The sequence below is a fragment of the Ipomoea triloba genome, chromosome 11 (assembly GCF_003576645.1).
Source record: "Ipomoea triloba cultivar NCNSP0323 chromosome 11, ASM357664v1".
Taxonomy (NCBI): domain Eukaryota; kingdom Viridiplantae; phylum Streptophyta; class Magnoliopsida; order Solanales; family Convolvulaceae; genus Ipomoea; species Ipomoea triloba.
Window position 1 is genome coordinate 1,691,988 of NC_044926.1, and position 23,533 is coordinate 1,715,520.

General features: G+C 35.4%; 3 protein-coding genes across 5 annotated transcripts; 2 read left to right on the forward strand and 1 right to left on the reverse strand.

Annotated features, from left to right (window-relative positions):
• The first annotated feature begins 114 nt into the window (after nucleotides 1–114).
• Nucleotides 115–5,798, forward strand: LOC115996483 (leucine-rich repeat receptor-like serine/threonine-protein kinase At1g17230). Of its 2 annotated transcripts, XM_031235728.1 has the most exons (5): nucleotides 116–459; nucleotides 1,864–2,000; nucleotides 2,219–4,707; nucleotides 4,793–5,176; nucleotides 5,376–5,798. In XM_031235728.1, exons 2-5 carry the CDS (start codon nucleotides 1,972–1,974, stop codon nucleotides 5,390–5,392), a joined length of 2,919 nt encoding a protein of 972 aa, XP_031091588.1. In that variant the 5' UTR covers nucleotides 116–459; nucleotides 1,864–1,971; the 3' UTR covers nucleotides 5,393–5,798. The 2 variants fall into 2 exon arrangements, with proteins under 2 accessions (XP_031091587.1, XP_031091588.1); XM_031235727.1 differs by having other exon boundaries at nucleotides 115–459; nucleotides 1,864–4,707.
• A 1,844-nt stretch (nucleotides 5,799–7,642) lies between these two features.
• On the reverse strand, nucleotides 7,643–9,404 carry LOC115995700 (serine/threonine-protein kinase WAG1-like). The gene has a single exon (XM_031234805.1). It carries the CDS (start codon nucleotides 9,266–9,268, stop codon nucleotides 7,823–7,825), a length of 1,446 nt encoding a protein of 481 aa, XP_031090665.1. The 5' UTR covers nucleotides 9,269–9,404; the 3' UTR covers nucleotides 7,643–7,822.
• A 9,928-nt stretch (nucleotides 9,405–19,332) lies between these two features.
• On the forward strand, nucleotides 19,333–23,305 carry LOC115997169 (endoplasmic reticulum oxidoreductin-1-like). Of its 2 annotated transcripts, none has more exons than XM_031236676.1 (10): nucleotides 19,333–19,666; nucleotides 20,502–20,633; nucleotides 20,864–21,113; nucleotides 21,260–21,367; nucleotides 21,568–21,686; nucleotides 21,837–21,941; nucleotides 22,043–22,245; nucleotides 22,417–22,540; nucleotides 22,621–22,805; nucleotides 22,929–23,101. In XM_031236676.1, coding segments are annotated over exons 1-10 (1,371 nt in total). In that variant the 5' UTR covers nucleotides 19,333–19,522; the 3' UTR covers nucleotides 22,930–23,101. The 2 variants fall into 2 exon arrangements, with proteins under 2 accessions (XP_031092536.1, XP_031092535.1); XM_031236675.1 differs by lacking the exon at nucleotides 22,929–23,101 and adding an exon at nucleotides 23,117–23,305 and having other exon boundaries at nucleotides 19,334–19,666.
• Nucleotides 23,306–23,533: the final 228 nt, after the last annotated feature.

Consider the following 23,533-nt stretch of genomic DNA (forward strand, 5'->3'; position numbering starts at 1 on the left):
AAAAAAAAAAAAAAAAAAAAAAAAAAAACAAATAGTGAACTTCAAGAGGCAATGGTATGGCCCGAACCGGACGTACGGCCACCGTCCTCCCTCCTGCTACCATTAAAAAAATTCCACAAACAACAGTACAATGGCGAGGCAAAAAAGGACAATGATAGGGGAGCAGTTTCATGGCAGAATTTGATTCCGTGAAGAAATCGCTGTGGAAATGTGGAATACCATTTTCCAGGGCTGCCAAACCCAACAGGATAAAGTAGGGGCAATTAGCCCAGAATATGATGTGTAGATTCCACTTCACCCCTCCACTAACAACGAGAGAAGACTTCCGAGCAACAAAGTCTCCCAGGAAATCATCACTTTCGAGACTGCGCACGCACAGGGGGGAAAAATTAAAGCTGGATGGCGACAAAACCACTCCAACCAAAACGAGAATGTTGGGTCCAAATCCCAGAATTCCAAGTAATCTTCCATCCCCCATTTTGTCAGGCTATGAACAATTACAGGTGCCATAATCCCCAGGATTTTCCGTAATCCATCGCTATCTCTGTCCTTTTCTCGGCAAATTTGTAGGCTAAAAGCAATAGCCCTAGATGGACAATTGGAGTTAGGCGATAATTACAACTTGAATAAGGTGTAAAACAAATCGATAGAAAATTATATGGTTCAATGTATCATTATTATTGTGTGAGTTCTTTTCACACGTTTGATCACTTACTTTTAGTTATTTTTTTGACTAAATATCACTTACTTATAAATCTTTCTTATGAATTTTCTGTAAAGTATCACTTGCTTAACGAAATTTTCAGTAAAATATACCTATTTATAGGTTTTTCTTATGATTTTTTCAATCAAATATTACTTCTTCGACAATTTTTTGGCCAAATATTACTTGCATTAGCAAATTTTTTGCCTTGTTTGTAAGTTTTCTAGTGAATTCTCTGACTAAATGTTACCCGTTTGTTAGTCTTTATAGCAAATTTTTCTTTAAATATCACTTAAAACGAGCATATTATACTGACATGACTAAAAGTGAAAAGAAATTTAATAATAATGAGCACGAATTATAAATGAAAATGTCACAAAAGTCGAGGAATTGAACATAATCATGGGATTTGTGTAAAAACTGTAGCAGAGGGAAGAAGTGGGTGTGGAATTTTGTGGTGATCATTGATACAGTCACATGTGGTATGGGTACTGGTGTATGATATCTTTGAGAGTCATTCACTACCTTAAAGTTCTCCCTCGTTGACTCATAAACTCCGCTATGGATTGTGACCTTCACGGCCCTTCTCCATCATCTTGCCTTGTCAATCAGTCACCTTTTTTTCCCTCCCTTGTGTGCTTTCAAAGCCCTTATCCCTCCCCTTTCAATGCTTTCCCATCTCCTTGTTACACACTTCTCAACTGCCCTTTTCTCTATTCACAGAATCTTGATTGTCTCTGTTTGTGTGTGTGTGTGAATGGCAAGAATTTTTGTTAGTTGTCTGGGAATTTGGTCTTTTTAGGTGATTTGGGGTTCAAAATTCTGGGCTTTTTTGGGGACCTGGCATAATGGTATCCAACCATTAAGTTGCCATGCCAGGCTATCTTGATCATGGATGGCAAGTTGGTGAATTTATTGATGATGGGCCCTGCAATTTCTGGCTTTCCATGCTTTGTTCCACGTGGTTCTTGCCCTCTTCACCCTCCATTCTTGAAAGCTCTTTCTATTTCTTCACATCAATGACATGAAAATGAACATGAACATAAATTCAGCCTAATAAGGCTCTTTCTTTGTTGGTGAAAGCTAGCAAATGGCTTCCTGTACAGTCCAAAACCCTATGTTTTCTGTGCTATTGATGTGTTTGATGATAAGCCTTGCAGAGTGTGTGAATGAAGAGGGAGCCATTCTTTTGGAGTTCAGAAGATCACTTACAGACCCAAGCAACAATCTCCATTGGAACTCTTCTGACTTGAATCCATGTGGGTGGAATGGTGTTGCCTGCAATGATGATCATCAGGTAACTTCTGTATACCTCTCTGGACTCAATCTTTCTGGCACTTTATCTTCAAGCATTTGTGAGCTTCCTGCCTTGGTAGAGTTCAACATCTCAAAGAACTTCATTTCTGGTTATATTCCTGGTTTTGTGCACTGTAAAAATCTTGAGGTTTTAGACCTTTGCACCAATAGGTTCCATGATGAATTCCCTTCTCAGCTCTCTTATCTGACCTCTCTTAGGGAGCTTTATCTGTGTGAGAATTATATCAATGGAGAAATCCCCGAGGAAATCGGGAACTTGAGTTTTCTAGAGGAGCTTGTAATTTACAGTAATAATATTACTGGAAGGATTCCATCATCCATAAGTAGACTGAAAAGGCTTAGGATTATCAGGGCGGGTCGAAATTATTTATCAGGTCCAATTCCTGCAGAAATGAGTGAATGTGAGAGTTTGCAGATCCTTGGTCTAGCAGAGAATAAGCTAGAGGGTTCTTTTCCTTCAGACCTTCAAAGGCTTAAGAATCTAACTCACTTGATCCTCTGGGCAAATCTTTTGTCAGGAGTAATTCCTCCCGAAATAGGTAATTTCAGTAGCTTGGAATTACTTGCCCTGCATCAAAACTTCTTCATTGGACCCCTTCCAAGAGAGTTTGGAAAGTTAACAGAGCTAAAGAGACTCTACATTTACACCAACAAGTTGAACGGGACTATTCCGTGGGAACTAGGGAATTGTTCTAGTTTGGTTGAGATTGATTTTTCTGAAAATCTTTTGGTTGGGGTTATTCCAAACACATTGGGTCGGATTTCTAATCTTAGATTGCTTCATCTGTTTGAAAACCGCTTACATGGGAATATTCCAAGGGCGCTAGGACAGTTGAAGCGGCTCCAGAAGTTGGATTTATCCATAAATAACTTCACTGGTAGGATCCCCTTGGAGTTTCAGAACCTTCCATTCTTGGAGAATCTGCAACTCTTTGACAACAATCTTGAGGGCAGTATCCCCCCATTACTTGGGATGAAAAGCAAGCTCGCTATTCTTGACCTGTCGAAGAATAATCTCATTGGAGGCATCCCTCCAAGGCTTTGCGTGTTCCAGAAATTGAGTTTTCTAAGCCTTGGCTCAAATCATTTATCTGGAAACATTCCTTATGGCCTAAAAACTTGCAAGTCCCTTGAGCAGATGATGTTAGGAGACAACTTGCTCACCGGGACTCTTTCTGTTGAGTTGTGCAAACTTCAGAATCTCTCGGCTCTTGAGCTGTATCAAAACCGGTTTACTGGATTGGTACCCCCTGAAATAGGATATCTCAGCAAATTAGAGAGGTTGCTTCTGTCAGATAACTTCTTTTTTGGGCATATCCCCCGTGAAATTGGGAAACTCACGAAGCTTGTTTCTTTCAATGTCTCTTCAAACCGGTTGTCTGGGGATATACCCCACGAGTTGGGGGATTGTATTAAGCTTCAGAGGCTTGATCTCAGTAAGAACTGGTTCACTGGAAACCTCCCCGATAAACTTGGCATGTTAGTGAATCTGGAACTGCTTAAGCTATCAGACAACAGATTTAACGGAAAGATACCATCTACCTTTGGGGGGCTCATAAGACTTACTGAACTGCAGATGGGGGGCAACTTGTTTTCTGGTGGAATACCGATCGAGCTTGGTCTACTTGGAGCACTTCAAATTTCTCTCAACCTCAGTCATAATGCTCTTAGCACCTCAATTCCTGTTAGTCTTGGGAACTTACAGATGCTCGAGTCGCTTTACTTGAACGACAATCAGCTTACAGGTGAAATTCCAGGCTCATTAGGTGGTCTGATGAGCCTCATGGTGTGCAATCTTTCTAATAATAAACTGGTAGGACCAATACCAGACACCCCCGTTTTCAGAAGAATGGATTCGAGTAATTTTGCTGGAAATGTCGGGTTGTGCAGATTGGATTCATCTCACTGCACTCCATCCTTGCCCATAACTCCCCATTCAAGCTGGATAAATAAGGGTTCAAATAGAGAAAAAATAGTCATCATCGGGTCAGCAGTCGTTGGACTGGTTTCTATAATCTTTATCGTTGGTATTTGTTGGGTTATGAGAAGCCACAGGAGATCCTTTGTGTCAGTAGAAGGTGAAGTGAAACCCGATGATGTCCTGAACCAATACTACTTCCCGAAAAAAGGATTCACTTACCAGGATCTCGTTGTAGCCACAGAGGACTTCTCGGACAAAGCTATCATAGGACGGGGAGCCTGTGGCATCGTCTACAAGGCAGTAATGAGCGATGGAGAGGTGATTGCTGTTAAAAAGTTGAAGTCGCGAGGAGAAGGAGCTAGCACAGACAACAGCTTCCTTGCTGAATTATCGACGCTTGGAAAGATCAGTCACAGAAACATTGTGAAGCTCCATGGTTTCTGCTACCACCAAGACTGCAATCTTCTCCTATACGAGTACATGGAAAACGGGAGTCTTGGAGAAATACTTCATGGGAGCAAAGACACTTGCATTCTAGATTGGAATGATCGGTACAAGATCGCGCTAGGAGCTGCTGAGGGTCTTTGCTACCTCCAACACGACTGTAAACCCCAAATCATCCACCGCGATATAAAATCAAACAACATATTACTGGACGAGACGTTTGAAGCACACGTGGGAGATTTTGGCTTGGCGAAGCTAATTGACATTCCATACTCAAAATCCATGTCAGCTGTAGCTGGTTCGTATGGCTACATTGCCCCAGGTAAAACGAGACAAATCTTCCTCGCGTAATTCATATTCTTCTCGTTTTTTAGTCATAAACTCACATTGCTCAATGTTCATTGCAGAATACGCTTACACAATGAAAGTGACAGAGAAATGCGATATCTACAGTTTCGGGGTTGTTCTGCTGGAACTCATAACCGGAAGATCTCCAGTTCAGCCACTTGACCATGGAGGAGATCTAGTGACTTGGGTGAGAAGATCAGTCCACGAAAGAGTTCCATTCTCTGAGATATTCGATAAACGGCTAGGTCTTGGCATGGAAAGAACAATCGAGGAGATGTCGTTAGTTCTCAAGATTGCGTTGTTCTGTACCAACACATCTCCTCTTAATCGGCCTTCAATGCGAGAAGTCGTCGCCATGCTGATTGATGCTCGGGAAGCTACAACCAATTCCCTGCCTTCTCCAACATCAGAAACTCCTTTAGATGAGGATCACTCTAATAAAGGTATCGAAACCTGCAACCCTGTTCTTCGTTATTCCTCACAAATCTTACATTTATCAGGGCTGTTTCAAGTTTCAGCCTGCAATTATATCTTATCTGCCACCCAAAACATAAGATTTAGAACGGTATATATGTTATCGTATACCCTTGCACTGCAACAGTAACAGACAGATTTTAATATTTTATCCGCTCTAATTTGCAGTATACATGGAGCCTTAGGATGGTTTCACCTAACAAGATGGACTTGCTGTGATCTTAGCTACATTGCAAGGAAGACGGCGCTAATTGTCAATTTGTCATACGTGTAAGCTCTGCATATCCTTTCTGATTTTAGAAGCATCTGTAGATTCTTAATGTACACAACTGCCATATTTCCCCCTTTCTCCCAACAACCATACTGGAAATTCTTTGCCCTATCAACTGCAGAAAGCACTATGTTCATTATCTTGATTCTGGATGCATCTTACCTCACATGGTAGAAACACATTGTTCATAGGATCATAGTTCAATGAACATTAAGGTTTCTATAGGTGTTCTGTCATTTCCCAGAAAGGGGCCATGTAAAGGACATGTTCCAACACTTAATTCTCATACATTTTAGTTTACATATGCTCTTACCCAAAAATCTTGTTTCTTAGCTTACATATGATTAGAACTGAATGAATTGTATTGAATGAGATTGATCAAAGATACAGATTACAGGGATATATATAATGAGAGAATCACAGGTAGACTAGAATAGAGAAATCACATGAAAACTAGAATAGGGAGTCATAATCTGACCCAAATAATACATATGATGTTTGTTGATGCAGAATTACTCTTTACAAAGATATTTAATCTCAAAAACCGGCTTATAAAGATATTTAATCCTAAAAATTGACTTATACGGTTATATTAGATGTTGTGTTGCTCTTTATAAAGAGATTTAATTTTGAAAACTGGTTTGAATGATGTTCTATCTACCCTTTATAAAGAGGCTTAATCTTGAAAACAGGCTTGAATGATGTTCTAACTAGGAACATATATGTTGTACTTAGAATATAAAAGAATAGTAGTAGGGGGGATGAAGAGAGTTGGGGGGTGGGTGTCAAGCTGTAATATCTTGTCACCATTTTAGGGGGGAAGGAAATCCTTGTCCAAGTAGGTGGCACGATTGAGATTAATGTTTGCAAGTTGCCATTTTTTAAGAAAGTTTTTTGTATAAAAATTGGTATGATGAGTTGGTAGATGGTGAGCTGTACTTACCCAAGTTATTTCAGGTTTGACATTAATGATTACTGATGGAATTAGGTGTGCACCACCCAATACCCTGGGCACTAAGCCCCCCTCTCCCTTAAAAAAAAAAAAACCCCTAATTTCTTAGGGCATCCTCAATAACAATGTCTGTTTTTTTTTTTTTTTTTTTGAAGGTGTCAACTAGGAGAGAGTAGCGAAAGAGAAGAAGAAAAAAAAGGAAAAATATATATAAAAAGTTGTTCTAATGCAAGAAGGAAAAAAAAAAAAAAAAAAAAACTAAAGCATTCCAGTCAGGTGTGGTCTATATAGTTCAAGCACAGAATTACGGGTCCCACAAAATATTAGTCTCTTGTAGGCCGTTCCTAAACCTTCTCTTTTCCCCTCTCCCTCCTTCACATAAACTAAGATTTCCTTAAAAGCTGAGCAAAAAATCACTATTGTGGTTGTTCTACTAAAATATTAAAATACAATTCATGAAATTTACTCTTCGAATCAAACAATGCAATAGGATCCATATTCTACTCATTGCCTATTTTATTTCTTATAAAATAAAAATTTTATTCTTATAAAATAAAAATTTTATTCTATCAGAATTCATTATGTGAACCAAACTATAATGCTGCAACATGCAATCATATGTTCATATTTTAGGACACAACTATATATCATATCAAATTGCAATTTTGATACATACAATTTCTCATATTATATTAATTCAACCCCCCCCCCCCCCCCGCAATTATGTATTGGATATGTTATAATTAGATCCGAAACAAGAATGCATGTGTTCCAGAGATGGTATCATGCATATTTCTTTTATTGATATTATTACTTGTGATGATTATCATAAAATTACATGATTTTTTCAGAAATAGCATTATCCATAAAGTGATGGATTATTTCTCTCCTTTTAAAGCACACATAGAGAGATCAATTGACACTACTATTACCCATGTTTATGTAACAATATCTTTAGAAAGTGCTATTCAAAATGAAAAACAATCAAAGCTACTTCTATTAAGGGGTGTCTGGTAAATAGCGGTAACCAGATTTAACTAGTTGATAGTATTAGCTGATTGTAGAAAAATGTTTGGTAAATTAGTTGTTAGTTGATGGTTAATTACATACAAAATGGTCTTCTTAAAAATTTATTTTGATAAATTTTTTGAATTTTAACATTTTGAAACAATAAGTTATTACAAAAAGTTGATTAATCAAATATCGTGAAAGTTTAAATGCACATATCAACTTTTTTATTATTTTCATTATTTTCTTTTAATGTACAGCGCATGTATGAACTCTCAACAAATTACAGCTCGCCAAAATTTGTATATGTCTCCTACTTTACAAGCTCTGATAACAAAGAAAATAAAGAGTGAAGAAGGACAAATACAAAGAGATGGTGGGCTTTCATGCAATTTTACTAATCTTAGTGGCGTAACAGTAATAATTGTGATTAAAATTTAAATTATTGTGTTTTGACCCCTTAATTCTCACGAGGTGGCCGAGTCTTTTCCACCACCAGCGCCGCCGTCTCGGGGACGAAACTCCGGCGACGTGCGCTTTACTCTTGCTCCTCTTTAACACCAGTCCTCGTGGCTCCGGCGGCCGGTAAGTTCGGATCAGCGGCCACTTAATGCCGTTAAAGAACGGGTGGCGTTTAATGTCCGTCGCGCCTTTAGCGCATCCCAGCCGTTTCCGCGGATCTTTCACCAGTAATCTCTCGATCAAATCCTTCGCCGCCGCCATTGCCGGCGTTTCTCTTTCGCCGTCGTCCACGTAGAATCTCACTCCCCTGGTGGATGCTATATTGCGCAGGGTTGATTCTTTGCTGCTCCCCTTAAACGGCGTCGTTCCGAAGAGGAGTTCGTAGATTAAAACCCCAAACGCCCACCAGTCAACGCCGTTACCGTGACCGTTACCGCTGATTAACTCCGGCGCTAAGTACTCGTGAGTCCCGACGCAGGATCTAGAAAACGCCGTCGTTGGCTCCGCTACGAATTCCGTCACCGTTTCTTCTCTCCTTCTCCGTTCGCCGAGAAAACCGCAGTTTCTCCTCCCGGACCCTACCGGAACCCGGGTTAGGTTTTCCAGCTGAGGAGAAATGTCGGCTCTGAAACATAAATCAAAGTCGGAGAGCATAATATGGCCGTCTTCTCGGATAAGAATGTTTTCCGGTTTTAGGTCTCGGTAAACGATTCCCAGCGAGTGTAGATATTCCAACGCTACGAGCACCTCGGCGGCGTAGAATCTAACGGAATCAACCGGCAAGCGGTTTCCCGGTTGCTTGCGGAGCAAGGAATGGAGATCGCCATTGGAGCAGAAGTCAATGAGGAGGCACGTGTAGTGCGAGACCTCCAAATGCGCGTAGAGCGTAGGGAGAAACGGGTGATCGAGCACGGAGAGGATCTCCGCCTCCGTCTGAACGTGCGAGAGCTTCTTAGCGGTTAGAGAATCACGATCGATCACTTTTAGGGCAAAATCGGAATGCTCATAATCTCTCAACCGACAAAGAAAAACCCGGCCGAGATTTCCGGAACCGACCAGGCGATGAAGCTTGAGATGCCGGAGATGAATCGCGCCGTCGGAGGAGAGCGTGGCCGCGGCCTTAATCGCCGACCAGTTCGCGCCGTGCTTCCTGTGAGGCCGGCTATGGAGATTAGGAATATTACTGGACGGATTTCCGGCGGTGGAGACGCCGGAAAGCCGCTCGTTGAAACTCAACGTCAAACTACTCCTCGCTAAACTGCTCCGAGCGCTGAGAGTTCGATCGGTGGTGGTAATGGAAGCGCAGCTGGTGAAGCTGAGATCGAGATCGGAGTCCGGCGGATATAGAATATCGTCCTCCATTTTCATCCAACGCAAAAACCTCTGTACTACTAAACTATACAGCTGTGATTAAGCTAATTAAGCGTGGTGTTTAGGGAATAATTATGGGTGAAGAAGAATATGTGATTCCTTATGGAGCAGATGGAGCTTATAAGTTATATATAAAGCAGTATCAAATGGAGAGAGGGAAATGGTTGGAAGGGTGAGGAGACAAATAATTAATTGTAATAACGTGTTTGGTTGACCCAACTGTGGAAAATTAATATATAATTAAGTTAGGTTTTGAGATGGTTGACCCAAGCTAAGTGAAAGGTAAGAAAATTCCAAATTAAAAAAACCCATTAAAAAAAACAATAACTAATCGCCGACTAGATGACCTAAAAGGTTTAGACAGTCAGTCCCTAATCGGCTTAGACGACTGCTTAGCTAGTCGACCGCTTAAACCATCGATTATGGTGATATGTAAGGTGACCGACTGACACTCGGTCAGAATTTTTATACTAATTTGATTGTGTATAAACACTTCGGATAACAAAATTAAAGGTGAAATATTTTGGGATTATTATAGTGTCTTTTTGTTTTTTTTTTTAATTTTAAGAAAACAACAAAGGAGGGGTTCCAAGAATTTGCTGGTTGAGAGAAACTGCTAGGTACTTCTAACCTTGGGATCTGTAAATTTTTTTTAATACAAATAATGTTTAGTCGGTCATACATACGAGCTTGCTTGCTGCATGGGCATGGTAATGGAGGTTACGTAGTAACCATGCATCAGACGACGTTGCCACTTGGCATGTCTGGACAGTCAAATTAAGGTACGACGGCAGAAATGGCACGTCGATAATCTTGTTTCCACTCTACTTCCAATATTATATGGATCAATATAATATTAATTTCACCTGAAAAAAGTGATTGAGTAGGTAGAATATGACACTTGTATTTAAAAGTCAAAAATTTATTTGATTATTATTAATCTTTTTCAATCGAGTCGATCACATAAATTTTTCTATTTCTCATTTATAATTTATGTATTATTATAAAAGAACATAATTTACTCAATACATACATTAAATAGTTACTCCAGATCTAAATAGATTGTTCATCTCACATTGCATATTTAGTAAAGACTACGCTAAGTTAAAAACTTTTACTTAGAGAATATCTTTAATTAAGTTAGGCTCTTTTAATTAATTTATAGGTTTAATGATTTGACACTTACCAAGAATAATATTGTGATTATAATATTTGAATTATTAAATTAATACATTATTATTATTATTCACAAATTATTTGTGCAGACGTGCAGTTGGTTGATATATCGTGAGGTTTTTATATGATTATATATTAGAGAATTTTGAGATAGTATTGGTTTAATTGGTATGTTTAGAGGTATGATTACCGTACCGTTTGTGTTTTGTGCCATGTTTAGAGGTATTAACTTATTCGAGACTATATACATGAATACAAATGCCAAGACCTTGTGGTTTAGTGGCAGCCAATTGCACTCCCATATGAAAGGTGTGGGTTCAAACCTTAGCGATTTTACTAACTGATTTCCTAACGTCTCATTATTTGATTGCAAATTACAGGATCGATGTCTCTCAACTGCAGGCCTTATATATAGGCGCGACGTTATTATTACGCCAAATGTCCAACCAACTCACACAAGATAATTTATTGTAATTCATAGGTTGGTATAGCAGATACTAGGTAGCCATCCATACATTGATTTTTGTTCAAAGTTGCTCTCTTACAATCGCAGTCATGCACTCCATTTCAATTCCCTACTGCACTTTTAAAAATCAATTAATATAATTAAGCAACTACTTAATTAGCTTAACCATATTTTGATTTGCAATTAAAGTAATTAAGCAGAGCAAGAGTCCAAGCAGCCAAGTTTTGTTGTGTTGTGATTCCCAATCAAAAGGGTTCTAGAATGCACAGTACAGACTGTGATTGCAAAATAAAAAACATGGTTGTTGAGAAACAAACACCATTTGCTATTTGGCTTATTCATGGAGATTATAGAGTAGCCTTTTGCTTCAACGCTTAGCCATTTTGGACTGCTCTGATAATTCATTGAACTTCTCACACAATTCCAATTAGTATATAATTCAGCATTGAATGCATTCCCACCCAGCTTCTTATTATTAAACAATAATGGACTTCAAAAGTCTTTAGTCTATATTGTTCTCTCAACCGACTAATTTAAATCAAACATACTTTCATTTATGAGAAAGTCATTATCCGTTAGTCGGTTTTGGATGAAATTTGATTTATAATTTTAACTGGTAAAAGATCATTAAAAAAAGTAAGTCAGTATAGATTGTCTTAGCTGATCTGTTCAAATCAAGAATGTCAATAAACAACTTTAACAAAGAGCTGAAGTTAAAATTTTGTGGTTACGTACCAAACTAATTGTTTGACCAACTCATTGGGATTGCTCCAGCTAAATCAAACATAGGTTTAACATAAGCATTATTACAAATATGTCATAGGTGCATGGAATTTACAAGTTATTTTTATACGGAGTAATTATTATACAATTTATACCCATTTATTTATTAAGCCTAAACATATGCTCAAATAATTAAAGGACCCATCTATGTGTTAGTTTATTATTATTATTACACAAACTCTTTAGTATTAATGGTAGAATCAATTAATTTATGAGTAGTTAATAAAAATAAAATATTTTCTTTTTAATATTTCTTATAATAATATATGTGAAGAGATGAATATTAAGCAAAAAAAAAAATTTGAGTACAATATTAAGCAATTATTTTAGCAGGAAAAAAAAAAAAAAAAAAAGAAGAAAAGAGTGTGCTTACTATTGTTGATGGACCCATGTGATGGGACCCAAGAATAGCGCCATCCATCCCCACTCAGTGGGACCCAGTGGAAGAAATGCTGTCTGCCACGTGGTCAACATTGGGCCTACAATGTCGCTCTTATCAGCCAAGCCAAATTCATGACTCTCAAGTCAATTAAATTGTCTGAGCAGAAAATATAAAATAATTTCCGAAATGTTAAAACTATTTTTTTTAATTATAAAAAAAGTTTTTTTTCTCTCACCATAATACTTCATCATTAAAGGGGTGTATTCAATCATGACTTTTGTAGATTTTAAAAAACTTTTAAAATGATAGATTTTAATAAAGTTTTATTGACTTTTATAGAGTTGTTCAAAACTTTTTAAAACTTTGTAATACTCTATAAAAGTCGGTATAAAAAACTTTGCATAAACTTTTATCAACTTTTTTATTTTAAAAAGTCTACGAAAGTCATTAAAATTCTAAATTGAATACATCCTTACAAACTTTCATAAGCAATTCATAACAATATTAAACACTAAAATTTATAGTTATAGAATTGTTCAAATAAAATATTTAAAAATATAATTACTTTTTCTTGAGAAATTAATATTTAAAAATATATAATTACTAGTTGCATAAAATAAAAAATTAATAATATATATAAAAACTATATTTGATATACTGCTAGGTATCAATCAAAGAGCTATTATTTGCAATAACAATACGGGACTGCTAACAACAACAAGGTGTTTCTCTTTGTAGCCTCAAATTGCTATTACGAACAATAGTTCACTATTCGTAATAGCATGTTGTTAAAAAGAAAAAAAGAAAACAATATATTACGAATAAACATATGAATATTATGAAACATATAGTAAAAGTTGACGTGATAGATAAAAAAATTTACTCTGTTCATGTATTTAGGAGAAAAAGTTTAGAAGTTAGGGATAAAAAGTTCATAAAAAAAATCAAAATATACAAGCAACAATGAAATAAAAATAATATTATTTTGAATTTTTAGAGGAAGATTGTAAAGTTTAGGAGAGAGAAAAAAAAATTGGTAGAGTTTAGGTATGTAGAAAATATAGGATAATGAAGAAAAAATAATTTATTGAATTTAGGTATAAGGTTTATAAAGTTTAAAATTTTAAATAAGGAGAAAAAAATAGAGTTTAAAATAGAGAGAGAGAGAAAAAAAAAACCTTCAATGTGTTGGGTAGAAAGAAAATTTTGAAATCTTGGGGTTGGGGGTTAGATTTCAACTATTTATATTTGAGAAGGAAAAGTATATAAAAGTCTACAGAAGTTCTAAAATTAAAAAGTCGTTACAAATTCATAACTTTTTAAATACCACATGACTTTTAAAGATTCTTTAAAAGTTTTAATTGAATACCACATGACTTTTAAAAACTCTTTAAAAATCTTGATCGAATACCGCATGACTTTTAAATACTCTCTAAAAGTTTGAATTGAATATCTCCAAACTTTTAAAGTTCATAAAAGTCTTTAAAATTCTATGAAAGTCATGATTGAATACACCCCCTAATATTTCATCATTAAGTGTCTGAGCATAAAATTATAAATTAATTTCTAAAATAGTAACAGTAATTAAAATAGCTTTTCTTCAAGTGTCTGAGCATAAAATTATAAATTAATTTCTAAAATAGTAACACTAATTAAAATAGCTTTTCTTCAAATAATTATGCATCAATAATGCGTTACCTATCGAGTTAATGCTAATAATTCAACCCAAAAACATAACAGTAGATCAACCCATCACCCTGCCAATGTCACGTGATCGTGGCCTGAATTTCCACTATTAATTTCTTCTTTTTTTTTTAAATCTTACGTTTTATAATTTTTTTTTCTTTAGAATATTCCTGTGTATAGTACCACATTTTGGTTTACTAAATCAATTATTTTAGATTATTAGTCACTTAACATGTGTTTTAACGTTGGATTCCACTGGTTCCCATTTGAAACAAAAATTATCATATAAACGTAAGATAAAAATATTAAATTTGATTCGAAGAGTATCTAATGTGTGTGTATATATGTATTTGTGAATAATTTTTTTCGATGAGGAGGGAAAACTGAATAAACCACAATAAGAGTACATGTGAAACAAGTTTAACAGCTGGGAGGGTGTTAACTGTTGACAAATGGTAAGAATATATTATATATGAACCACACTAGGAAGGCTGGAAGGTTTTGTGCAACACACACAACCGAGTGATCCACACTAAGAAGGCAAGACTCTGGCCCTTTCCAACATGAGCCGTGGGCAACGGCTCAACCCGCCCTTCAATAGTTATATCATGGACTTGGGTCCACCTTGTAAGATAGACCCGTCACAATTTACATACTGAATGTTCACAATTCAGTATGTAAATTGTGAACATTCAATATATAAATTGTATATTTGCCGCATCAGCATGCCCTTGCCGACGGTCGACGAGCCTATATATTCCACCACTTATATGTAATTTTAGGAAAAAAAAAAAGATATTTGTTTTCTAGGCATTTTAATCAATTTGGAGTAATACCCACATCCTAATCAATATTCCGATCTTCTAGAAGAATATATATTAGAATAGATATCATCAAATCTTGTACATCGAAAAAAAATAAAATCTTAACTTTTAAGCTAAGTACTAAAATATGCATGCTTTATTTACTTGGGCATTTATTTTGAGCAGAATAAACATATTATTGATAATATAGAAGTATATTTTGCATATCAAATATCAAATTTATTATAATTAATTAATTATTCATACAAATTTGATATATAAAATTAAAACTATAATACTATTAGACCAGTTATGACACATGTATTCAAACAATATATTAGAAACTTCAAAGTGGCAAATCCATGTGAGAGCAGCGATTCATATGTAATAAGAACTGGACATGTCACAACTTGTGTTACGCTCTTTGGTACGAGTAGAGACGTGTGATGTATGCCCAAAACACACAACTAATATCACAAAAAATCTTCATTATATTTTGGACCAGACAATATATACCAAATCTTGGCTTTGTTCCTAATGTCAACTATGAATACTCTAATTAAATACATAGGCCCGGTTTAGTAAATAATTAACTATCAGTCAACTTTGGCCTATTTGACCATTATTAGTTGTTTGACTTGATTAAAAAATCAATATAAGTGTTTGATTAATAAGCCTTTTGTAACTCTAACATACTAAATTTCAAAAGGCTACTCAAAGCAACTAACTTTTCAATTAGCCTTTTGAAAAAAAAGAAAGGCTATACCAAACAACTATCAGCTACTAGCTCATTTACCAAACACTTTTCTACAATCCGCTAATATTATCAATTAATTATACTTTCTAACCCAATCAGCTAACAATCATTTACCAAACAGAGCCATAATCTATTGTTAGCCTAAAATATGAATTGAAAGATCAAGTCTAAAATCTTGTTACAGAATAGAGTATCTGATCCACATGAAGATGGCTCTTACAATTTGCTCGTATAGTCGTATGATGATTAATTAGACAAAAACACATGGATAATTATAGCACTTCAAAAACACAAAAGAATATATATCCAATAATGTTATTAGTTTTAAATGTATATATAATATAATCCCATTTTAAAGTGGTTACTTATTAGGCTTCTGGGATACCTGTTGTCTACTTCTCCACATTGTCACATGCATCAACATTTCATGGCTCAGAATCTACAATTATTTTAATCTCTATTTGCAAACTCCTAATCATTTGTTAGATCCCACGTTAATGTAAACAAATATATGTGACCAGAACGAGAGGGAGAGCTGTGGGGAGAATACAATGAACCAACCACCTTAATAACAGCCTCAACTACAAATGATAGATATATAGGTAGATTCTTAGGTTTAATTTTCGTTCCCCGTTACAGGAAAACTTACAATGTGCGTGTATTAGGTAAACTCTATCTTGTAACTGTAATCAGCAAAAGGACCACGTACAAGGAAGTAAACCAGCATATATAGGTGGTCTATAACTGACCAACTCAAATCAAGAAGGTCAATAGGTCAGTCACAGTGACAGTCGAACTTGAAATTTTGTGGTTATCAAATCAATAATCTGAAACATAATAGATGCTTAGGTAAGTTAGGTTTAACTCTTGAAGAAGAGGACCGGTGGTGGTTGTTCCTGTTATACGTACAGTTGGCTTAGGCTTCTGTTTGTCTCTGACCTGACCCACCCTATAATATAATGCATGCATGCATGGATTTATTGATAGGTTTGCCAACAAATTGAACAAGCTAAGGCATAATTGGGAGAGATGCATTGGAGATGGTCCCTAATTGAATTGAATGGAAAAGTAGTAAAGCTTTAATTATTTGTGGGGCGGCAAAGAAACCTATAATTTTGTCCAAATTTTAGAAAATAAGAGGTTAAGGGCCTGTTTACTAACAGAAAATTGTTTTCTAATTTTTCAGTTTTCATTCTCTGTTTTTTGTTTAGAAACTTGTTTACTAACACTTATTTTTTCAATTTTTCTTTTAGATTAACGCTATAAAATTAACAATAAGTTAAATTTCGAGTGATTTTTAGACCTTATATTTAAAATATATTTGGTTTAAATAGAATAAATATATTTTTTACTTTTAAGTCCAATATATATACAAATTTTACATTTGATATTCGAACCAAATTTATATATGTGTGTGTGTGTGTGTCTATATATATATATATATGAACCAATAACTTATTAAGTTCACATAAAATTTAGTTTAGATAATATTAATATTTTTTGAGCTAATATTTAAAATATGTTTGGATATATTCATTTGAATGACATGTATATAATATATAATTTTTATTTTGAATTCTAATATAGTAATATATGTGAAATTTCGATATTCGAATCTAGACCAAACTTGTATCTGATATAACATAATTAAAAATATCCAAACCAATAATCAATTGAGTTAAATCCAAATATAAAACGTGGTATATATAGATTTCAATTTTTAATTTTGATAATGTGAATAATGATGTATAATTTTAAGCATAATCAAATAAGTTATGTTTAAATAAATAAAGCAAGTAGAAAAGATAGAAGATGATGATAAGTAAAAGAAGATAACAAATGTAATCATAGTAAATGAATAAATATGTAAGTAGATAATGATGAAAATGTGATTATAGTGGCATATAGTCTAATAGATGATAGTTGGTTCTGTTTTCCATTTAGAAAACAGTTTTTTTTAGTGTTTCAGTTTTCTAGAAAACTGTAAATTTCCTGTTTTCAAAATGGAAAACTGTGCTAGTAAACATGTTTTCTGTTTTCTGTTTTCCAGTTTTCCAAATTTCCAAAAAACTGGAGAAAATTTCCAGTTAGTAAATGAGCCCTAAGGTTTTAGTTTTTAACTTTCACAAGATTTAAGTTACACACAAAATTCGTCACTATTTAAAAATGTATATTAATTAAATTCTGCTCCAGTTACTCGGTTATCTCTATCGAGCCACATCTTTACATTCTCGAATGTTTTGTATATGACTTAATTAATTACATCGCTAGCTGTTAGTATCAATAACATGATCTCAACCGATCAGCAGGTAGTTTCTTGTACGTGAAGAAATCTAAATAGTAAATTAAACATGCATGCATGGTGTGTGCAAATATATTCTTCAAGCACCTACACGCACTTAACATGGACATTCCAACTCTTGATTGACTATAACCTTTCATATTCATTTCATGAATTTGAATTCAACAATCATTGAAGTTTGATGATTACATCCATAAGGCTGAATGACAAAAATTTAATATTATATATAATATTTTTAAAAATTTTGATATTATATAAAAAAAATTGGGGGTGGGGGGTGCCAAGACCCCTCACTACACATGCCTCTTGCTCCTACCCGTAAAAAATTATTCTAAAATAATTTGTGTTAGATAAAGATAAATTTTTAATGGATAACATAACTTACAAAATTTTTCAAAAAAAAAAAAAAAAACTTACAAATTTTTGGGGGTTTCTATATTCTGCACCAAGATGTATTATAGAGTCCCTAGACCTCACAATCGTCCTCGTTGGAAGAAACTAAAGCTGTTTATTGGCCCAACAACGTCACAAGGCGTACAGCTACGCGCATCGTGGTGTATTTAATGCACGCTCCACACGGATAGGCGGATAGCGGTCATAATGTTAAAAATTCTTCGCAAGTGGATCCACGCGTTTTGATTCTTTCAGCGGAAGAATTCACTTTATACGCCGACTTTTTTTTTTTTTTTTTTTTAAATGACACTGTTTGAGAATTGTGTGTATTAAAATAAGTTTACTTTATGAGTACAAATAAATAAGTTTAGATTGTACATGATTAATCAATCTTTTTTTTTTTTTGAAAACTGATTAATCAAGAGTCAGTATCGACTCCACTGAGAGTCAAACCCACCACCTCCCGTATAAAGAGAAGGGTTTGATGTCACTAGACCACAAGATCCTTGGCATTTAAATCTAAGAAGCTAAAATTTTAACTTTTAAATTATTAATGAGATAAGGGTCAAATAAGCTCTTCAACATGGTGTACTAAAAAAAAAAAGCTCTTCAACATGGTGGTGGATCGTCTCGCCAACATGAGCGCTCTTCAAGACGTTGATTGGAGGGTTTATGAGATTTCTCCGCTTCGCCTAGAGATAATTGATGAGGATGATTTGCTGGGTGCGACTACGCTTAGACGTGTATTCACTAGTGTGTAGGTGGTTTCTCCCCTCCCTTTTGATCCCAAAAAAAAAAAAGCTCTTCAACTGTAACTAAAGTATAATTAGCTCTCAAAGTCTAAAATAAGAAAAATTTTGATTAGACACTTCATCTCTTCATTTTTATGCAACTTAGTCAATAATTTTTTAAATTTATACAATTAACTTATTTTGCAGGTAAACTTAAAGAAATAACAAGTAAAATTAATTTTTCTAAAAAATAATTCAAAATAAACTTTTAAAAAATCAAATTGTCAACTTTTCATCCAACTGGACGAAGAAGCCATGGCTACCTTCTCCGTCCAACTGAACGAAAGAGTCAATTAGACTTCTCCGTCCAATTGAACGAGGAAGCCCTAATTTTTTTTTTTAAATTTAACTATATTATCTAAATTAAAAATAAATTTTTTTAATTAACTTCTTTAATTTAAGACAAAAAAATTATCAGTTACTCATAGGTAATTTGGTGGAGAAAATGCGTGCTTACATGGTTGACTCACGCATACCGGGAAAAAAAACGACATTGTTTTTTTTTTTTGTAACAGCCAATTAAATTCTTAAAATCTTCAAACATGTTGTCTTCGATTTGGGAAGAAATTCCCAAAAATTGCAGAGACCGGAATGGGGTATGGGGAATGCTGAGATTTTTTAGAGGTTTTATAATTTTTTTTCTAGATTAAAAAATAAAATTTCTTCAGGGATTGATAGACAGAAATAGACGGATAACGTATATATAGGCGCGATGGTAGAAGAGAAGAAGAAGAAGAAAAGTGAGAGGAGGAGATGGGGATGGGCGGCAATCGGGGCGGTGGTGGCGGCGGCGTTAGCGGTGGGGGTTTTGCGTGCCCGGAATTACAACATTTACAAGCATTGTACCTGTGCTCAGGTTTTTCCTGCTCCTCTAGAATTTCATGATGAACATTTTATTTTGTGTGTGTGTATATATGTATATATAGTTCTTTTGATGGGTAAATATTGGTGTCTAAAAAAAGAACTTTGATCACAATGGTGATGCTTATGTTTCTGAAAATATAGCAGAAATGGAGGGCTCCTAGGGGAAAAAAAAAAAGAGAACTTTGATCACCATGGTGATGCTTTTGTTTGTAAAAATATAGCAGAAATGAAGGGCTTCTGAGAAAAAAACAAGAACTTTGATCACTATGGTGTTTTTTTGTTTTTGTTTTTTTCCTAAAAATATAGCAGATATGAAGGGCTCCTGAGAAAAAAGTAAGAACTTTGATCACTATGGTGATACTTTGGTCTCTAATAATATTGCAGAAATGAGGGTTGGTGTAAAAATAAGAACTTTGATCACCTTGTTGATACTTTTGTCTCTAATAATAATGCAGAAATGAAGGGGTTCTTAAAAAAGAAAAAGAAAAAGAACTTTGATCACTATGGTGATACTTTTGTCTCTAGTAATAATGCAGAAACAAAGGGCTGCTGAAAACAATCCAATTTAAACTTTAATGACAAATGGTATTGTTTCAATGTATAATAATATTGAATGAAAAAAAGAAAGGTGTTGTTAAAGCGAAAACTTTGATGACCACAACCAGTAACAAAGATATTAGACACTCTTCGTGTCTCATAATGTACGTCTAAGAAGCTCAATGAAAATTCATGCCAACGTTGTTCTTTTAGAAGATTATGCAGGGAAAGATCCGATTGAATTTGTGGTTGTGTGACTGATGCCAGATGCTGTATGGTCTAAAATGCAGGATTCTCGAAAATATACAGGGATCGTTGAAGGTTGCTGTTGTGATTATGAAACAGTTGACAGTCTTAATGCAGACGTCCTGCATGCTCTACTCCAAGAGCTTGTTACAACTCCATTCTTTCGATATTTTAAGGTGCGATGCAAATTTAGAGTAGCATGTTTATTTACACTATAAAATTCACTAATCTACAATGCTGTCTTCTTTTCTCCAATTGCCTACTCGGTCTATTACCCAGGGTTCACTTCATATTTTCAAAGGTTAATAGTTATTCCAAGAACTTTGGTGTCTCTTTGGATTCACTAAGTTACATTTTTATTATCTTGTTCCCGGTATTATGTGCTTGTCATTGACATGGATGGCAGGTGAAACTATGGTGTGACTGCCCGTTTTGGCCTGATGATGGTATGTGCAAGCTGCGTGATTGCAGTGTGTGTGAATGTCCTGAAACTGAATTTCCCGAATCTTTTAAGAAACGCGTGCTTCCTTTTGATGATCTAAAATGTCAAGAGGGAAAACCACAAGCTGCTGTTGATCGCACTTTAGACTCCAAGGCTTTCAGGGGCTGGGTGGAAGTAGATAACCCTTGGACACAAGATGATGAGACTGATAATGGTAATTGTTTCGTTTTCTATGATACGTTGTGTCTGTTATTCTTTTCATCTTTTTCTATGTTGATCGTTTTAATAGTAGTACTTTCAGATAGCCCACCTTTGACACCAGTGATAGCTTTCCAGATACTGACAAACATTATCGTGCAGGTGAAATGACGTATGTCAATCTCCTATTGAACCCTGAGCGCTACACCGGCTATACTGGACCCTCAGCTAGGAGGATATGGGATGCAGTTTATTCAGATAATTGTAAATGTGAGTGTATAACTAGTTCAGCTCTGAACCTTATGCTATATTCAGATTTGTTGATTCCAGTGACTAATGTTAACAGTGAAATTAATTCTATTCTGCCTGAATTCAACTTAGTTTTCAGTAAATATAAAATGTAAAAGTGACTCAATGGTTGTATGGCAGCTTTAATCATCTATTTAACGCAAGTTTATGTTGTCTGACAGATGCACCCGGGGAGATTTGCCAGGAGAAAAAAGTGCTGTACAAGCTCATATCCGGTCTTCACTCCTCTATCTCGATACACATAGCTGCTGATTACCTACTCGATGAAACTAAAAACCTGGTTGGTTCTTGACTTGAAGCTGCGAGTTTTATCTGTATATTGGTCGTAATGCATTTCCAATTCTCGAACTTGTTAGATGATACTGAATTGCTCACAGAATCTAACATAAAACCTGTATAGGCCATAAACTATTGCCTCTTAACTTTTCAGTGGGGTAAAAATCTGGAATTGATGTATGATCGTGTTCTGCAATATCCTGACCGTGTCAGAAACCTGTATTTTACTTTCCTCTTTGTTCTCAGAGCTGTGACAAAAGTAAGTGCTCGGGATTTTAGTTGTAACTTTAAGTTCCTAGTGTACTAATCATGCTTGGCATATTTCCCGGTCTCTTATTTCCCTCTTGACATGCCTCACAGGCAACAGATTACTTGGAGCAGGCCGAGTATGACACAGGTAACGAGGTGGAGGACCTGAAAACGCAGTCCTTAGTGCGCCAACTAGTTTACAATCCTAAGCTCCAAACGGCTTGTCCAGTTCCATTTGACGAAGCTAAACTGTGGAAAGGCCAGGGCAGGCCTGAGCTGAAGCAACAGATTCAAAAACAATTCAGGAATATCAGGTTTTCGTCTGAGGTTTTGTCTAAATGGCAAATTTTCCATTTAAATAAGATATATTGCTGAACCCATTCACATTTTATCCTTTATATAAGCTGAAAATTCACATTTTTATGATCTTTCATCGTAACATACCATATAACTCGGTCTTTATGTGTGCAATCGTCAAACTGCAGTGCTCTAATGGACTGTGTAGGATGTGAGAAATGCCGGCTCTGGGGAAAGCTTCAAGTTTTAGGTCTTGGAACTGCCTTGAAGATCCTCTTCTCGGTCGATGGTCAGATGCACCCAATGCAACCCGTGAGTTTACCTATCGTTTTATTTTCAGCATAGCTACCTCATCAAGCATACTCCTGATCTCAACTCTCCCGGGCCAACAGCTGCAGTTGCAAAGAAATGAAGTCATTGCTCTGATGAACCTGCTGAATCGCCTTTCAGAATCGATCAGTTTTGTGCGTGAAATGAGTCCTGACGTCGAGAAAGTGATGGAGGGGCTCGTTCCCGACCACCTTAGCTCAGTAATTAGCTCATGGAGAAGAATGGTGGATGCCATAGTGGGGCTTTGGTACATAACTAAACTCTGCTGCATCTCAACTTCTTTGGTGTTTGTTCATTGTCTCAAATTGGCTTAGGAAAGATGAGATATGAATGCTTTCTTTTCCCCCTTTTTTTTTTTTTGGATGATCAGAGAAACCCGTAGCCACTACTTGAGTGTGTGCACTGGGTAAATCCCGCTCTGTGTCCTTAGTCAACAAAGGGTCACAAATAGGTAACTGACGGACTCAAATCAAAAAGATCAACTCGGAGTCGAACTTAGAATTTTGTAGTTATTGAGCCTCAATTTGGATGACTATATGAATGCTTTCTTTGTTTCAGGTTAAGGAGTTCCCCATTATGATCTGCCAAAGTTGAGTAGATTTCAGTACCCATTTTGAAATCAAGGGTGCAAAGCATTAACACAGCTGAACATATACATATGTTAATCAGAGGGTGATGAGGATGCCTAATTACTGTCGAACAATCACACTTTAAAAAAAAAAGAGTCAAATATACACATGAACTTTATAAGAGATGTCAGTAGAATTTAAGTAGTAGAAATTATATTTTTTTTAGGAGTTTCAATTAGTATTTACAAATCATGAATTAATTTGTGAAATTCTAAGAGGAGTTAAGTTAATCTATATTGCAATTAATTCCAAAGCCATAGGAGTTGGAAGATGATTTGAAATTAGATTTGTAAATATTGCAATTAATCTGTAGTATATATATATATATAGTATATAGTAGAAGTAG

Bases quoted from the DNA above. Each gene is read 5' to 3' on its own strand.
- LOC115996483 (XM_031235727.1), top strand. From the start codon at position 276: ATGATGTGTAGATTCCACTTCACCCCTCCACTAACAACGAGAGAAGAC. The intron at 460-1,863 runs GTAATCTTCCAT...TAAGCCTTGCAG, and splicing joins TCCAAATCCCAGAATTCCAA to AGTGTGTGAATGAAGAGGGA. The intron at 4,708-4,792 runs GTAAAACGAGAC...TGTTCATTGCAG, and splicing joins GTATGGCTACATTGCCCCAG to AATACGCTTACACAATGAAA.
- LOC115995700 (XM_031234805.1), bottom strand. From the start codon at position 9,268: ATGAAAATGGAGGACGATATTCTATATCCGCCGGACTCCGATCTCGAT.
- LOC115997169 (XM_031236675.1), top strand. From the start codon at position 19,523: ATGGTAGAAGAGAAGAAGAAGAAGAAAAGTGAGAGGAGGAGATGGGGA. The intron at 20,634-20,863 runs GTGCGATGCAAA...CATGGATGGCAG, and splicing joins CATTCTTTCGATATTTTAAG to GTGAAACTATGGTGTGACTG. The intron at 21,942-22,042 runs GTAAGTGCTCGG...CATGCCTCACAG, and splicing joins TTCTCAGAGCTGTGACAAAA to GCAACAGATTACTTGGAGCA.